The 18849-nt window shown below is 44.8% G+C and overlaps 1 protein-coding gene across 1 annotated transcript; it reads left to right on the top strand.

Moving 5' to 3' along the window:
- Nucleotides 1–2565: 2565 nt before the first annotated feature.
- On the top strand, nucleotides 2566–17552 carry LOC308063767 (elastase-1-like; the record flags this gene model as incomplete). The annotated part of the gene is made up of 8 exons (XM_080387151.1): nucleotides 2566–2769; nucleotides 5909–6101; nucleotides 6410–6477; nucleotides 12079–12188; nucleotides 12965–13096; nucleotides 13658–13794; nucleotides 13939–14084; nucleotides 15530–17552. 8 exons carry the CDS (start codon nucleotides 2566–2568, stop codon nucleotides 15704–15706), a joined length of 1167 nt encoding a protein of 388 aa, XP_080243277.1. The 3' UTR covers nucleotides 15707–17552.
- Nucleotides 17553–18849: the final 1297 nt, after the last annotated feature.

The raw sequence follows: 18849 nt of genomic DNA, 5'->3' as shown, positions 1-18849 counted from the left end.
GCAGAGCTCACGGTTTTGCTAGGATTTCAGGGTGAGAGTGAAAGCATCAGCTTTGAGGTTTAAGGTAGAAGAGTGGAGAAATGTAGGCACCTGTGTCCCTGAGAGAGGTTTGACTTGGCAGGTTTCCAGCAACCCATACCATCGACAGGGTTTAGATTCATTCAGTAGCCAAACAGAAGTACTTCATTAATTGCAGAAGCACTCCCTGGCTAAGAATATAAGCAGAAACTGGGTACTTAAGCAGTCATGATTCAGTGCAAGAGTTGTGGTACATGGAGGAAAGCAAACAAACCCATTCTCCTCCAGGGCTAACTTTGTCCTTCCTTGGCAGAGTTTGCGTGGTTGGTGCCTGATTTCTCTTCATTTTAATGGGTTGATTTTGCATTAATCTGTGCATCAGAACTGGCAAACACATGTTCTGTAAAACTGTTAGAACTGTGAAGCTATAGATGGAAAGATGGCATATGTATGAGAAAACCTGTCCATCTCTCAATAGATCATGAGATCAATATCTACCTGAAAACATTCATACCCTTGGTGTTTATAAGTTTGTATACAGATATATGCTTACTGCAAATATTTCAAACTTCCCTTTTTCTAAAAAGACTTTTCGTTTTCATGGTGCTTTATGTAGATAAATATGGAAACTTCATACTGAGACAATTGATTGCCCTCTGGTCTTTTCAAACAGGCACATGGGACAATCTAATCCAGCTCTGAGGTAACGTACCAAAGCTAGAAAGGACAGGGACTGGGGCCAGAGAGCTATCAATGGTATGGTTCAGATTTGTCTAAATCCCCTTGGACCTTGGCTCTTCACGTGCCACACGACCACAACTTCTCTGACAGACTGTTTATAACTTATGGAAGTGATTTTTCTGCTCTGGTGAACTTAGCCATTCCTTCCATTGTTTGGGTTAAGACTACATTCCTGAGCAATGCTTCGTCTCTATCAAATCCGAGACTTCTACTTGTAGACATGTCTGTAAAGTAGCTTGGCTGCTGTCTTGAGGTTTTCCTGTGCATTTTCGTTCATTTGCCAAGTCCAGCACCCTTTTCTAGAGTCCTTTTTCCATGCTGAAACCAAGCTGTTGCACTCTGCAAAAGACTGATTTGATTCACCGCTTCCAACAAGTCACCCCATTATTCTCCAGGGAGGGAACGATGTACTGGTTACTTCAGCTCCTTCAAAGCTCACAGTGTTCTCTCACCTTCAGTCCCTGCAAACTCTTCAAGAACAGCATGAACCTGTTAGAAGCTGGCAGTACTGACAGTAGTGCTGTGCTTTCTGCTGGAGGACCCTGGTGCAGCCTTTAGCACCAAAACAAGCATGTTGAGTTCTGGTTCAAGATATGAAAGCCATCTTCTCTTTCTGTTCCCATCTTCCTACATCAGCACATGCTCAATGAGAAGCAGTCGGGTCTGTTACTCCAGACAAGTAGGTGTTCAGCATCATATCCTGAAGTCACACAGTTCAGTTCAAGCCTCTGTTCTCCTGCAGTCCTTTTCTTGGAATTTCTCAGGGCAGAAAGGAGATTCCAATTAGAACCTGCTTCTGCTGCAGGTGAACATCTTACTTGGAAATACCAAAACCCATTTAAAAATGAGATCAAGAGCAAGGTTCCTAATAGCTATTTGCTGGTATTAAAGAGTAGAGGAGACTGGGAAACCACTGAGGATTTGAGGAACTGGAACAGAGCAATTCAGAAACTGTTATTAAAATTTGTCATTGGTAATCCGCCTTAGAATCACCTTCTTGTCTCAGTCTGGTTGAATGATGTTTCTTCACCATGGGTCAGAACTGCATCCAGTAGAAAGCTCTAGTGCTTTGTAGGGTCCAGGCTGATCAAAAAGTTGATATTGCTTGTCACAAACCTGAGGGTGAAAAGATTAATTGCTTCACTTTGCATCAGCAGCAGGCTTGCAAAGGAGGCATCTGGACAGAGTTTTGGAGAACAAAAAAAATTCATTCTGAGTCTATTAGTAAATCAAACGGGTGGTGCACATTCTTTATTCCTGAGTCCAACTGGCAAGACACGTCTCATGTTCATGTGATTAAACTCTTTCATCTCTAAACCAGAGTCTGTGCAGCCCAATTGCCTATTGGAATCATTCCTGACCATATTATGCACTAAAATGTGACAAAGTGTGGGGTTTTTTTGAGACTGTGGTGGCTGGCGTGGGGCAAAGCTACACCAGGAATTGTGCAAACAATTCCACAGTATAGACAGCAGAAGCCAATGCCAAGCCCTTAGCTCTGGTGTAATTTAGTTCTCTGTGTAGAAGGAGCTTGTGGTCTGAAGATAAATGTAGGAAAGTTCCCTTGGAACCAACTAAACCTCCGGAGTTCTGGCTTTGACTTGGGCTTTGACTTGGGCTCAGTGATATGGAAGGTGCAGAGCACGAAGCTGGTCAGTGTACCTGCTCTCCTGGTCACTTGATCAGTTGATCAGCATGACGATGCCACTTCTGTAGAAAGTCCATGGTTTTCCTATCAATGGCAACTGTGGAGAAGGATATATCAGAATGCCTTTCAAATTATCATTGCTACCCTAGTCAACAGTCATGGTTGCCTCCTTGTCTGGTTGGAAGGTTCATCCCAGTGATCTGAAAGCTCAGTTTGTCATGCTTGGGAATATCCCAAAGCCCGACGTGAAGATCCATCACCCACATATAGTAACAGTGAATATCACTGCTATAATATCAATGAATAAGGTACCGCAAGGTTCTCATCTTCTTTACCAGCAAGCATTTAGCATCAAGTTATTGGTAAGTGACTTGCCAAGAGCTCAAGCAAGGACCAAGAGCAAGGGCCTGAGCGTGAGGTATGGCCCCAGATGAGGTTTCTGAGTTGTTTCTTTTCCTCTCATTTAGCATTTCCTCACGATGTAGTGGTTTCCACAGAAGTCTGATCCAAGGTTGCAGCTCCACTATATCAGAGCTGACCCTGAACACAGGCAGCTGAACACCCAGGGGGGGTGAGGACAGGACTGCAGCACCTGCTGGTGCACTCAAGAGCCTTGCCAAGAGGGGTTTGCCGGCAGAGATTCAGCTGATCCTAGTTTGGCCAAGGACCTTCTTCTGGTTTGAGGGTATCCAATGAGTCCAAGAGCCCTTCCCTGCCTTCCAGATCTTCTCGTACTTGATTCAGGCCAGACTTGCCATCCCAGGCTCTGCCATCCCTGTTTAATGGTGGTGGTGGTGGTTGTCCTTCTGGATGAAGCCGCACCTGCAGCTTCTCAACAAGAGAAATTCTGACCCTCAGTCCAAAAATTGCTTCACTGTGCATCCAAATTCACATGTTCTTCAACTGCTGTCCACTCGGATGTTTTGTCAGTTTGGCTGAAGTACCCAGCACTGCAAAAACAGTTGACTGAAGCTAAACTGGATGGGCATCTCCACCAAGCAGTTTTGAACTCTTATCCACCACCTCGACATCCACCAGTGGAGATGCTCAGCCTTTTGCTGCTCTTTATGCTGAGTTTCCTCAAACTGGCTGAAATTCTGTTCTTTGAGATACGTTTTTGTATGTATATTCCTACATTTCTTGCTTTGAAGCCACAAGTATTTTTCCAGAAATTCGGCCATTGAGAGAATCAGGCATTGTAGGGTGTGTGCCTTTCTTTTTATACCAGCATGAATGACACGAGAAAGAAGAAGGGAGGGAAAACAGAGGAGGGTGTGTTGTACGTATCCCCTGTGCATACTACTGACATAAAAAATTGTCAGTCTTTAGTGTGTGAATATACATACAGGAAAAGCATAAGTGTACATATTGACAACACAATTAGCAACAGGTATAGAATATTAATATCTCACCATTCTTTTTTTAATGTATTTTCATTTTAAAAATAAAGGAAAATGTAGCACTTCCAGAAACATCCATGCTTGCAAGACCTGGAGTAGGATGAAATTAGCTGTAGAAGAGGTATACGAATAGTAGCAGTTTAATTTCTAGTCTGAGCAACTGTGATTTATGAGATATTTAGAAAAACAAATGCATGACCACTGTTTACATACGGGGTAGTTAGAATTTATAGACAAAGATACATATTGCTTTATATTAGTCACTATTTGAGAAACTAGGAAATACCATATAGAATGTAATGTGACAGTAATTTAGATCAGAAGTGGCACAACAGGGTGTAAGAACAGGAGAAAAATTGCTAAAGGAGTTTTGTCCTTGTTTGCAAGAGGGCCCAAATCAGCTAAAGACATTACAGAAATACTGTGTAATGGCTACTACAGGCATACACAATGTAGAAAAAAGTCTCAGTGTACTTGTAGAAATGGCAAAAAGACAGGTAAAAAGTTTTTTAGATCTTCTCATGCACATTCTTTCCTCTCACAATTTGCTAGTAGACTCCTGCTTTGCTTTTTTACCTGTTTTTTCCTCCTCAATGAATAACATTTTCTTAACTTTAAACTAAAAGCTTTAAAATTAAATTAATAACCATATTAGAATACTTATGTATGAACGTGTTTACTACTTTTTTCCATGTTGAGTAAGGATTAAAAGAGACAGAATGTAGGCTGTTTATTTTGTACTTTTTCCTCTTTACTTAAGGTCAAAGTGAACTCTTTCAGTAAACACACTGGGTGAGATCCTGATGTCATTAATACTAAACTTTTCCACTGATTTCAGAGGAATTAGGAATACCAGTATTTCTAAAACTTCATAGGCTAATTTTTTTTTACTTGTCTCTTCACTTGTCGAAAATCACGGCCATAACTCTTAAGAGTTATGAAAACTGGATTTCTGTAAACTGCTTTCTAGTCCCACAGTTACTTAAACAACTGAAACAAGATTGAATTATGTACTGGATGTTCCACAGAATCTGGAGGCAAGATCAAGCTATTATGCTGTTCGAAGTAAATAAATAGGACATTATTTATCAAGATTTACTCTTTCAGTTCTGTTGTGCGTAAATAATTTGAACTATTGATGTTTTTCTCCTTTCCCAAGATTTACAATATAGACAAATCAATATTGGGAAATAGTGCGAAACAACAATTAGCTGAACACTCTGGTCCTGAGTCAGCAAAGTATTTAATTACATGCTTCCCCTGCATGAATATGCATACTTAATGATTTTAATAGAGCTATATGAATGCTCAAAACTAATCATCAATCATGACGCATTCATATTAAAGCAGGTAACATGTTTTGCTACTTAAAGGAGCCCTTTGACCTTGATTTGATTAGCAGTGGTTTAAATAATTAAGAGTTGAATCATCCAAATACTTCACCCTGCACTGAGGAAATGGGACGGCACCCAGAAGGAAAAGGGTATTCCTGGAAGTCGTATCTTTGCCTTTCACACGGGAGATGGTTTTCCTTTTGTATCTTCTGTGCTCAATTTTCAGACAAGCTGAAAACCTTTTACAGGTGTTTTGATTGTAAGGACTTTTGATTCATATATTCCACCTAGTTTGTCATTAATATGTTGCCCTATTGTAAAGATTTCATATATAAATTCCTCTATATTATGAGGTCCTAGGAACCTGTCCGTAGGAATTCCAGTGCAGGATAAAAAAACTGTACATATATATTCAGTGGTTTTTAATGCTGTATTGGGTGTTTACTACAAGTGGCAGTACTGAGGTTTACTCCACAATCTGTTAACAACCTGTCGGTTTTGCATTACCTTTTTGTCATACGACAGTGCAAAACACAATACAATCACTAGCATATGAAGGGAGATTGCTATAATTAATGTGATTTATGTTTTCTTAGAAGGAAAAAATTCAGATCGTTTTGACAATGACCCACGCTCATGTAATACTTATATCAGACCACCAAGGCCAGAGATTCAACTAAAACAGTTAGCAAAAGTAAACTGGATGTTGTCAGATGTTGAAGAATCAGAAAAATGTGGGGTGTTAGCTGTTGTTGCTCATCTCCCAGGTCATTGATCCTTATGTCCTGGTTTACTCTCCAAATAACCCCTGGACTGAAGCAGTGCTGCGTGATCCCCAGGACCTGTGCCAGCATCTGGGCTCTGAGAGGCACGGTGACATGACAGGCTCCTTTTCCAGGAGCACAACGGCTGTGAACATTAGCCCTCGTTTCCCAGCCCTGGCTAGTGTGAGCCCACCAAGTATCCGGTACTTGCAAACTGGCTAGGGATCCAAGGTGCATAAGACCTTATTTCTTAGTAATTTTTTTTTCCTTGAAGCTCTTTTTCTGGGAGATTTCCTAACTCAACGTTAGCATTAATCCAATTAAAAAGTCCAGGTAGAAAGAAAGTGTAGTGCAGGTCACATGTTCATTATCTGAATGTTTTCTGGGGTATTCTATTTTAACTCTAAATCTGTTGTGGTATCAGCTCCAAAGTGCTGGTTTAATATGAGATTAACCTCAATGTGTACAGGTGGTAAACAACTATTTTTTCTGCATCTCTTGAAGGTTTCAAACTTACTCTCAGTTATCCAAAGGATAGGAGATGTGTGGAGGAGGTGGAAGTTTGTCATGATGTAAGTCATTAAAAAAACTTTGAATTACATCACAAGAAAAATAAGTTTTACTTTCTTAACTGTCATTTTTTCAACTAGGTTTTGACACTTGCTCCAAGTTATCCAAAGACTCAAAAAGATTTTTAAAAGGCACAAGCAGCAATCAAACCCTAAATATAAGACCTTCCTACAAAATGTTTAGCTATTAGAGATGTCAGTAAACACTAGAAATAAATAATAGTAAGTTGACTAAATGTGTATTTTAGACTTTTTAATTGACATAAAACTAAAGTTTTCCTTTTTTTGAAGAGTCACATAGGAAGACAACTGTTTAAGGAATGAATGAGCTGACTCAGGCATGAACACTACAGTCTGTGTGCTCAGCAAGGGGGAGCTTTAGGTTCACCAACAGGGGACATTGCATTCATCATAGCTGAATTTTAAAGGTGGTTTAATTTACAAGACAGTGAGTATCAGATCCTCTCTCTTGCAACCACTTACATTATTTGCTCAGGCTGAAAGAACCCCAAAGTGACAGTAAATTGTATTTATCAATTTTGCCTGCCTGGATGGTACAGAAAGGTTTTAAATAAAGCCAGTAAGACTGCCATATGCAGTGGTCCACATTAAGGACATTATAAGACCTGCCATCTCCAGCTGCCTCCAGGACCTGGGATTACACTGGGCCCTTGTACCGGCTGTATGATCTCCTACTTGCCAGCTAGACCAGCTGGCTTGTCCTGCACAGCCCTCTTGAATACCTCAAATCCTCAATTTCATCTTCTTTTTGCCTTCTTATCAGTACCACTGTCCAGGATAGCTCTCTCCAGAGCTCAGCCTGTAGTTCCTCAGTGGCCCATCACTTGCAGTCTGGAGACTTTTGGTCCTCATCACCATCTTAGTTATCTCTTGTCTGTCAGGTTTGTGCCTCTGTTTTGTTTATCGCTTTCCCTTTTACCTGTTATATCCTCTGAATGAAAAACATTCTTGATCTTACAACTTTAATGAAGCAGACGCTGTCACATTCCACATGCCCTCAACAGTCTGTATATCAAACTTCTTTAAAAATCACTTTCAGAGTAGACTTTCTGTGTGCATTATACCTTGCCTGAACCTCAGCTGCCTAATAAATGTATCAAGTAGCATTTTTCATGTATGTGTACATCACAGTGCATACCAACTCTAGTGTTACTGAGTCACTTGCACTTTCTGTCAAACATCATCACGTGAAACATCAGTAAATATAGGTTAAGTGTATTTTGTAACACCAAGCTTAAACTTCATAAGTATTTTTATCACTAAAGTAAGTAAATTGTCATTGCATTATGTCATTTTACATTTCCAGTGCTGAAATACGAAGTTTTCTCACTTACTGGTTTTATGTTTCCTTCTTCCTAAGAATTTCTTTTGAGGTGGATGTATGTTAGATGAACCTTCAAAGATAGGCTTCCAGATAGAGATAAATGGAGTGGTCTGACAAATTAGCCACTTCATATCACGCTTATCTCTTTACAGCTCAATAGTACTCACACTGAAATAAGGGCTTCATCCTATAGCAATAAAAAGAGGAAGAAAGAGTGAACTCATTTGTCCCTTTATCCTCACATATTGATGATTAAGGTCACTGTGGTCTATTTATTAAGAACTGTATGTTAGATCAAGGTTTTGTCAGTGTTTTCAGAATAGTCTGTCCATAGACCTTTTTTTACGTATATAACAGAAGGGTTTCCGCTCACGTTGTCCTAACTTGTTGCCAAATGTTGAGAAGCTGGGAATATTTATGGGTTTACTACCATGTGAAACAACTCAAACTCAGGTATGAAAGAGAAGTGTAGAGAAAAAATAATGAAATACTCTGTGTGCATTGGAAGGAATCTTCTCTAGTCTTACTTAATACATTTAAAACCATCTCTGTTAAGAAGAGAAGCATGTGCTTTACATTAGCACATGCTTAACTGTGTGCTTAATATTATTCTGAATAGATATGTCATGTTGAATTGCTGCTATACAGAAGAAAGGGAACCTTGGCATTTGCACTGCAAAAATAAATCTGAGGCTTTTGTTTCTGGAGACATAGTCAATAAATAAACATACATGTAGGGCTGAACTGTGTAATGCCAAAGATCCATCTAGCCAATGGCTTAGTGACAACTGCTGATAGCAGATGCTTAGGAAAGGCATGTAAGAGCAGAGCAGACATAAAGCTGCACAGTAAACATACACAGTAAACCCTCCTGATGTCTGGAAGTCAGTTTGTGCTTTAGGGCCTCCATAAAAGATGACTTTGTGCTCAGCAGCTCCCAATGGATCTCATCAAGGGCATCCAAATCTCCTTATTTACTTGTACAGTCCGGGAATCTTTCCCCACCATCTATCCTATCCCTCACAACCTGCCTTATCCTTCCCATCACTCCTAAAACGGTCTACTCATCCAGAAAATGCTGCTGTCATCAAATATTTAATGTGGATGCTCTGAGAACAAGGACCAAAAAGCTATATTCTAATTAACTGAGCAGTACTAGATCACTAATTAACTGAGAAATGCTAGAGCAGCAGCTAACTAAAGGATGCCAGAGCACCAACCCAGACATTGTCCTGCTTTTTCTGTACAGTTAGATGTCAGTACGGTCTACCCTAAGACTGGTTTGTACCACTCCATGCTCCCCATCGCAGCTTTATGCATGGTTTGGAAAGCTAGTGTGGGCGAGAGCATGGGTGAGGCCTCTCTGGTCTAGAGCATAAAAGAGTTTGGCCGTGTGGACACAAAGAAGGCCACGTGAGTTAGCTTTGTGGTGTGAAAGATGTCCCATTTTGTTTACCAGTAAAGACCTGGAGCACAGAAATTCACTTTTGCCTACACTTGTGAGAAACCTTGGAATGGCTCTGGCTTGGGGATGATGGGCTTGAGGATTGGATGACCCTTGCTGTCTTCTCCAGTTCGTTTCCTTAACTCTTCCTTTTCTACTTGACACCTGGTCACTGGCTGCAGCTGACGTTCAAGGCGAGCTTTGCTTCCCTCCCGTTGATGGCCTGTGTCTCCTAAGGGGATTTCCCGTGATTGTGGAAACAAGTCTCCAAGTTTCCACCAGCTATGGGAATTTCTGGTTTTCTTCCTCACTGGACATCTAAAGCAGGGCTGCATTTTACATTTAACTGAAGAACTTATGCATCTGCTATGCTTATATATGAATAGATGCCTTAAACCATTAAAGGGATATAAATAATGATGCCTCGCAAATGTAAAATGGTTAAGGGACTGCAGTTAATGGGGCTTTAAAAAAGGAAAACATACTTCACCCCAGAAGAAAGTTATCCATTAGAAAGGCCTCTACATTTTCTTCTGAACTGCTACATCAAGGCCATGGTCAACGATGGGATGCAGGTCCGGGTAATATCTCCTGGTGCCTCCCCTACCTGCTGCCTGTCCCAAGCTGCTGGAAGGCATCCTGGCAGAAAAGGACCTAGGGGTCCTGGTAGACACCAAGTCGGACATGGGCCAGCAGTGTGCCCTTGTTACAAAGAATAGTGGCCTGGGCTGCATTAGGCAAAGCATGGCCAGCAGGTCGAGGGATGTGACCATTTCCCTCTACTCAGTACTGGAGAAATCACCACTGGAGTTCTGGGTTCCCCAGTACAAGACATGGACATACTGGAGAAAGTCCAGCAGAGAGACGCAAAGATGATGAAGGGACCGATCATGTCTGCCATGAGGAAAGCCTGAGAGAGATGGGACTGTTCAGCCTGGAGAAGGGAAAGGTCAGGGAGGATCTCATCAATGTGCATAAATACCTGAAGGGAGGATGCAGATTCAAGCACTTATCAGGATTGCCCAACGACAGGACCAGTGGCCAGGGGCACAAACTAAAATCCAGATGGTTCCCTCTGGACATCAGGAAACACTTTTCTACTATGAGGATGACCGTGCGCTGGTGCAGGTTGTCCAGGGAGGCTGTGGGGTGTCTATCCTTGGAGATACTCTTAAGCTGTCTGGACATGGTCCTGGGCAACCAGCTCTTACTGGCTCTGCCCGAGCACAGGGGCTGGACCAGATGTCCTCCAGACCTCCAACCTCAACCATTCTGTGATTACAGGACCTTTCCCATTCCTCAGAGATAGCCCAGGTTTCTTCCAGCTGCAGCATCCCCCTTGCCCATAGCCCAGCTCCTACGTCCCCTCCTGTCACTGAGAGCCAGCATTTTGGGGCAGGCAGAGGAACACTCATTCAGCAGGGAGGAGGGAGCAGAAAAGTATCCTAAAAAAGGATCAGCATCTCCAGCTAAGGTCAGATTAACACGTCCAGCCAAGGCTGAACCACTTTTAGTGCTACACTTCTCCCTGTTTGCTATTGCTCTTTTTATCTCATTTGCAAAGATCAGTCCATGTTGTGTGGCATGGCAGGCAGCTGGGCTGACAGGTGGATTTCTTACAAGGGAATGCAACACGTGCATCAACAATTGCTGGTCTGAAGTGTCGGCTTCTTGAGCCTGGGTTTGCACTGCCTTGGTTTGGATTCGGTCTGAGAGCGCTCCAAATTTATAAGGTGTTTTTTTCTGCTTCATAGCCCAGTGGGAACTCTGCAGTGTGGGGGTGTTTGTGTAACCTTGGGCTCTACCTTGAACAGTTTGCTGCTCCCCCTCTTTTCCAACACGTTGAACATTTTTTATCAGTTTAATGAGTTATGAGTATAGATAACTTGTATGAATCACGAATTTAGACACAGCTTCTTATCAGATATTTTAGTATAAAAAGACCTTTTCTTGGGAAAAAAAAAATACTACCACTTCATTAGACATGCTTCATTTTCTGGTTGTTCTTAGCTGCCTGGGTAAGTTGCAATTAAAATATCTGAGCTGGGAAAGGGTGAACCTCTCGGCCTCTAACTGCTGCAGATTAGAGCAGATCATTTTTTTCTCTGCAGTTACTGGGCTAGTGCAAAACCTAATGTGGACATAATTATTTTGGCTGGAAGGAGTTTTCTCTATTGCGGGAACAAGATCTCCATGAGAAAGATCTGGTAGTTCTCGGAGGGAGGGGAAGCCTACACCCCAAAAGAAAGGGGATTTAGGTGGGTGCCCAGCCACCTGGCTGTTAGGGTGGGGTGGTAGGGGCTATGGGAAACAAGTCAGTCTGTGGGAGAGCTTTGCGTCTTGAAGCCTGTTGATGGCATTTTTCAACCGTGGAGGCTTTAAAGACAGCCTCTGGGCTGGAGAGGGATCACAGTGTCACCACATTCCAGTCTCAAAGCGCTTGATCTGCCAGGCTGGCTTAGCTGGCGGCCCTGGTCCTGTGCCGCACCGGTTTGTGGCTGGTGGTAACCTGGGATGGCTGATGCTCTTTGGGAATCCACTTGACAAACTGCACTCCTTTTGTCTGTGTGGTTAGGGGCAATCTCTGGAAGTCCCCTGAGGGATGAACAGAAGTATGGGAGAGTAATCGGAGGCCATGAGGCCCCGCGAAACATCTGGAAGTGGCAGGTAATGTTGGTGTCTTATGCTTGAAAAAAGCATTAGACTTGAAAAAAACAGTGAGAAAATGACAGCTTGCGCTGTCCCAAGCCACACACCCCATCTCCAGAGAGGCATGGCATCGCTTGGGTGTAACACGTGTTGTCGTTTGATCCAGGTATCACTTCAGATTGCCTATCCTGACTACCCGGGGTACTACTCGCACATTTGTGGTGGAACCCTTATCAGCAGCAACTGGGTGATGACTGCAGCCCATTGCCTTAGCATGTGAGTAGGATAAAAAGCATTAAAACTCCTGTTCAGCCCCTCATTCTTGCTGCAGATGGGAGCCAGACCCTCCTCATCCTCTGAACTCCCTGCTGGTGATGTTCCTTGTGCTGTTGGACATCTCGCTGCACACTTCATCAAGGGAACTGGAAAACTCGTGTTTGCTTTAGCCTTGGTTTTACATGTTGTTTGCTGGTTTCCTGGGAGTGGAAATCAAGCTGATTGCTGATTTGCATAAGAGGAGGTGCATTTGCATGAATGTGAGCATTTCGGATGGGTTTGCACCCTGAGAAAGCTGCACAGAGATGGCAAGACCGCACAAAAGGCATGTCCCCAGCTGACGGTCCGTGTTGTACAGTTTGCTCTGCAGCATATCTAACACGCACCGCCCAGATGGTACAGCGCAACACCGATAAGCAAACACGCCTCTTTAATTACTCATGCCTTTAGTGAATGTACTTACAATGAAGTGTAACAAGCTGATCCTTCACACTCCGGTTCAGGCATGCAATGATGAAAAATGAACATTCTCGTTCAAGGCCAATCTCCGCACTGTAGTAGCTGATGCTGCACCTTCACTTGCTTTGCCAGCAAACTGCAGGCGGCATTTGCCTAATTCCTAAGCCTGTTTAGCTACAGCCCATGGAAAATCCTCCGGTGGAAGGTGCTTTAGAGATGATTACATTGGTGGAAGGTCTCAGTGGCGCAGGAATTACACTGCCAAGCTAGCGGTGGGGAGTAGTTTTTACATTGATTATTCTGTGATTCATTTTCAGGCCAGAAGGCTCAAGCTACCGAGTGGCTCTGGGTGAGCACAGTCTCGTGGAGGAGGATGGCACTGAGTACTACATTGGTGTGGAAAGAGCCTTCATTCATGAAGGCTGGAATCCCAATAACATTGCCAATGGGTAATTATTTTGGATATTGTCAGATGGTTGAATGGTACTTAGGACCAAAATGACCTCCTCTCTTGGAGGTGTTACATCTGTGTGGGTGACCTCAGTCCTGTTTTGTCCCAAGATGGGGGAAAGATTGGCCTCATGGATGGATCAAGGATGTACAGCAGATTCGGGGGGGTTGCCAGCAGTCACACCACTGTGTGCATCTGATGGAGGGAAGCCATCAAGGAAATGCCAAGGAACTGCTCTAAATTCGCCCTTGGAGGCATGCCTGTCCGCCCAGGGTCCGCTGCAATTCACTCTGGGATTGGGTGCCTCCGAAGGAGTGGGAGGTTTCTGGGGGGTGTTAGCCCTTTATCGGTCTGTACCGTGGCCTCTTCTCTCTCAATCGATAACAAAAATCTCATGGTTTTGTGGTAGCTATAAGGATTATTCAGTGATGTTTGCAAGGTGCTTGTCTATCATCATGCCACAGACTAGAGACCTGTGACGAAATGTGAGTGAGGACGTCTGGTCTGTGGCTAAAGCAGGATTTTCAGTGAAGAGTCTTTTACCTGTACCCCGTTTCAGCTATGACATTGCCCTGCTGCACCTCGAGTCTTCTGCCTATGACAATGGGTTCGTTGAGCTGGCACTGCTGCCGCCTGAAGGAGAAACGTTGCCCAATGACTATCCCTGCTACCTTACCGGATGGGGCGTGGTTAGCGGTAAGTAAGGGAAGGAGGAGCGCTGAGCATCCCTCCTGGTTTCAGAGGGACAACCACGCAGGTGAGGCTGCACGAGGCAGGGTGCGGGCTTCCCTCCTCAGCTGCTGGAGCTCCTGGACCCAAATCTTACCCTTTCTGTGCTAGCGAACGGTGACAGCACAGACAGACTGCAGGAGGTGATGATGCCGGTGGTGGACCGTCAGATCTGTTCCCAGGATGACTGGTGGGGATCTCAAGTAAAAGTCACCATGATCTGTGCAGGTGGAGACGGCGTGAAGTCTGGATGCAGTGTAAGATCTGTTGTATCAGGGGATTTTTAGGCTCCCCTCTTTCCTTCCTATCTGACCTTGCTGTTCCTGCAGTTGGGGCCTGGGTTTGCCATTTCTCCACCGGCAAAAGCTCTCCTGCAAATCCTGGCCCCTTTGCTGCTTTCTGCTGAATGTCTTCTAGACCAGACTGCTTCACATTCCTCCACCTCCCTACAGAGCAGCCAGCAGAGAGAAAACCTCCAAACCCTCAGGCTGCATCTCTCCCCTCTGATTTTGGAGGGGAGATTTGCCCTTTATTCCAGCAGCGTGTCCCATTGACCAGGTCCTGGGGACTAGGTTGAGGCTTTGGCAGTCCCCTCTGCTCTTACCCAAAGGGTGAAGCTGTGGAGAAGTCTTGCCACTCCTCCAACGCTGTGGTCATGTTGCAGTGCTCCCCCCTGCTTGTCACCTTTCTGCACCCCAGCCACTCTGCTTACAAGGACAGCTGATGTTGCTGCAAGTTGTGGCTACCCCCAGCTGCACCACCTGGCCCAGGTTAGGTGGAAAAGGAAGATGCTGTGAGGTCCCCTTTATCCCAGGGGCTCCAGGTGGCCCCAGCATCAAGGCAAGGAGGTTTGCCAGGTGGAGGCAGGGTATTCCCTTTGCTACAGGAGTGGCTTCTGGTGAAAGAAACCAACCAGAGCCCTTAAAAAGTAATGGACAAGTACATAACATAATTGATTATGTAAATATATGATTATAATACAGAAATGTATAGAAATAAAACAGGTTATACAATTATATGTGGTACAATTATAGGTATAGTATAATTACAGGTCTATAGATACATAGTGTAGGGTTTGGTGTGGTTTAGTTATGGCAGAACCTTGTTATACAAACCTGGTTCTGAGCCCAGCGAGAGCCTTTATCTTCTCATATATTTTAATTCAAGTGGCTTTCTTTTTTACCACCTTAACTTCCCGGGACCCTTTGAATATGCTTGTTTGCAAGAACAAACAGAGCAGCATTTCCCTCCTACCTGTAGCTGGAGAGTGCACTGATAGTTTAACAGAGATGCTGTGCAGGTGGCCCTTGCTGGGAAGGACTGCATGTGATGCAACGTGCCCAGGACCATTTGCTTACACTTGCTATATTTAAAATGGTGGTAGAAAATTAGGGTTTCAGTCCTTCCTGGGGTGGGGATGGGAGTTGGTGGTGTATGTGTGTATAAGTGTGTGTGTACAGGCATGTAAACTGAGAGTACAAATGGTGGGTCTGACCTTTGCAGCATCCTGGAAGGTGCTGGATGGTCTCTGCTCCCATGCTGTTGGGGAACAGTCAGCCCTTTGCAAAAGAAAGCAGCACAAATTTTTATTTTCATGTTCAGGACAGTGCTTTAACTAACTAGTGCTCCTTAATCCTATCCAGTCATTCCTCAATTGCTTAGATAATTTGACTTAGTATGTTCCTCTCCATCCTCTGATCAGGGGGACTCCGGGGGCCCTCTCAGCTGCTTCAAAGACAATCACTGGCAAGTCCATGGGGTTGTCAGCTTTGGGCTAGTTCCTTACTGTAACACCTACAAGAAGCCAACAGTCTTCACACGTGTGTCAGCCTACGTGGACTGGATCCACAGCGTAAGTTGCTTAATGCCTGTGAGGTAACTTGATGCATCTCCCATCAAGGCAAGGGAGTGCCAGAGGGATCGGAGTCTTTCATTTATTAGACCATCAGAGGCTGAGCTGGGAGATCTGGGGAGGTCGAAAACCAGGATATTTGGTGCTACTTTTGGTGTAGTCAAACAACTGTAAGGAAGGAGCTGCTGCCTTGAAGCTCAAATGCTCTGCTGAGGACCACAGACAAAATTCAAGCCAGGTGGGAGCTGGGCTCTGTGTCCAAAAAATTATCATTGCTGTTCACCCAGAGAAAACCTTACTGCAGGAAACCACTGAAGGAATTAGCTGGCCGGTGAATGGGAAATGCAGCAAACACAAAGCATCTCTACAAGTGCAAGTCCTGCAGAGCCACGCTGTGCACTCTCAGCTTTACATTTGGGAACCAGCAACGAGCTCTTTGCTCCCAGATACAATGTCTGGCACCAGGAGCAGCTGTTTCCCAGGCACAGGGGATGGTTTTGTGGAAATGCCGCTGTAAACTGTGGCACCAGTTGGAAAGAAAGGTGGGGAGAGGTATTTTAAGTCACAATGCAAGGAAGAGGGAGGCTACTACGGCCCATAAACCTTTCTGGGTGGGAACAGGCTGTTAGAGCAGTCCCCTGGCCCGGCTGGGAAGAAGCCCTTCTGCAGAGCACTTACATGGGATGGAGACTTGCATTATTCTGGCTCTACTGAACCCACCTCTTGTTTGTTTTCCAGACTATAAAGAGTAACGGGGGTTTCTAGAGAAGGACCAACTGGTGCATGAATATGAGAAGAGCTAGAACAAAGTATCTCTGCTCATTAACCCTCTGCTCATCCCTTCTATACCTCTTCGGGGTATGAATAGCCAGGTCTGGCTAAGAGTGCAATAAAGTGTTGGTGATTGCAGCCAGTGGCCTGTTGCTGTGTGTGCTCAGCCTTCGGCACCGGCTCAGACCTGGTCAGCAGGGCAGGAGGCTCCAGCAAATGCCACAGCCTGTCGTGACAATATAAGCCGATGACGGTGTCCTTGGCTCATGGTTGGGCTGTGGGCAGCGAACATGGCTCCTCAGGGCTGTCATTTTGGCACCAAAACCACCCTGCAGAAAACTACCATGATGGAGTTTTCTTGCTGAGGGATTCCTTAAGGATAACTCCACCAACAGCGAAGGTGGTCAGCTCAGTGCTTGCAGGTTGGTGGGAGCAGAGCAATGGTGTGAAAGGCACAAGTGAAAACTGAGAGTGGCTGGAAAGCAGCTCTACAGAGAGGGATCTGGGGGTGCTGGCCGGCAGCAGGTTCAGCAGGAGCCAGCGGTGTGCCAGGGAAGGCAGGACAACCTGCACCCTGGGGTGTATCAAACCCAGCAGAACCAGCCGGTCGAAATAGGTGGTTATCCTGCTGTGTGCACACTGAGCGCCGTGTGCTCCTCTGGGCCCCACCACTTAAGAAGGATGCTCAGGTCCTTGATATGTCCAGAGGAGGGCAACAAATCTGGTGAAAGGGCTGGAGGGCATGTCCTACAAGGAGCGGCTAAGGACTTGTCTCCTTTGGAGTAAGGACAAGTGGAGATGGAGGTGCTAAGCTCTTCTCCCTGGGATCCAGGGACAGGGCACACGGGAATGGTTCAAAGCTGCACCAGGGGAGGTTCAGATTGGACATTAGGAAGCATTTCATTACTAAGAGGGTGGTCAGACACTGGAACAGGCTTCCTGGAGAGGCGGTTGATGCCCCAAACCTGTCAGTGTTTAAAAGGCATTTGGAAAATGCCCTTAACATACTTTAATTTTTGGGCAGCCCTGAAGTGGTCAGGCAGTTGGACTAGATGATCATTGTAGGTCCCTTCAAACTATTCTCCTCTCCTCTCCTCTCCTCTCCTCTCCTCTCCTCTCCTCTCCTCTCCTCTCCTCTCCTCTCCTCTCCTCTCCTCTCCTCTTCAAATTTATTCTAGTCTAGTCTAGTCTAATTTATTCTATTCTAATAGCACTCAGCAGTGGTTTTGCTTACAGAACTGGGTTCTCTTTATGTTCCTAAACAGCTTCAGCACAGTGCTGCTCATACAGAAGGCATCTGCCTCAAGTGTACTGGCAAACTCAACCCACAGAAAGCACAATTCATCTAACTTCTTCTTAAATTCACCCTGTGCAGGACAGTTACTTTTTCAATTCATTTTCTAAGACTAAGTGCATTAAAAAAGAGCGTTTCTGGAGGGTGTTTTTCTAGCGAGGAAGCAATAAATTCCGTGTAAAACAATCCCCTGCGCTGTTAGGCATGCAGGGGCCCATGCCCCAGCCAGCTGGGCAAACTGGGCTTCATAGTATTCTATGGCTTGGAGGGCCGTGAAATAGATTCCTAGCAGGACAGTTAGGCTGAGGGCTTGAATTGCTTGTTTGCAGTTTCCTTCTTCTGCAGCGTGTAACGTTCTGAAATAAAAGCCACGCTCTTATTAGACCCACAGCAGGGTCGGTAAAGGGTGGCAAGGAGGGAGAGAGACATATATGTGCACAATAAAGCAAGATTAGTCCTGTGATGAGCTACAAAAACATCCCCTAGGAATACACAGGGAATCCCACGACCTTCCCTCTCACCCCTTTGCTGTGTATGAGATGAGCATTTACGAAAGGAGGATTTTGATTTAGCTCTTTTTCCATTTTAAACTACCCATGTCCCATCTCTCCCAAAGCCTGCAAGAACGTAGGGCATACAGTATTTTTTGCAAATTATTTTTTTTTGGGGGGTGGAGGTGGGGGGGAAATGCACATTCCTTCTCTCCCAAAGCCACTAGAGGGCATTGGCAAACCGGAGGAATACCCGATAGGGTTATCACCGACTGATAAAGGAGTTTTGTAGGCTGCAATGATAAAATGGCATGTACACAGCCTTGCACTGTCCTTCGCGTTTGCGTGCGGACACACCGATAAGCAGCGACACCCAGGAGCTGCTTTTTGCTGCCGTTACCCACAGGTTCGATTTGCAAACAGATAAATCTTCCTTATTGCGGCAAGGGCAAACGAAACCAGCAGCGCTTTCTGTGAGGCTTGTGAAGGAGCAGAGTCCCAGCTGCGTTTTTGGCTCACTGCTTTATTGGGCTGCACTTGGCAGCATGTCCTGGGTGCTCAGTATTTTGGCAATTCTCCTCTTCTGACAAGTTAAAAAAGCCCTGAATCTCAGC

The sequence above is a fragment of the Falco punctatus genome, assembly GCF_963210335.1.
Source record: "Falco punctatus genome assembly, chromosome: 4".
Lineage (NCBI taxonomy): Eukaryota > Metazoa > Chordata > Aves > Falconiformes > Falconidae > Falco > Falco punctatus.
The sequence above is the reverse complement of the archived record's forward strand: the minus strand, read 5'-3'. Positions and strand labels throughout refer to the sequence as shown.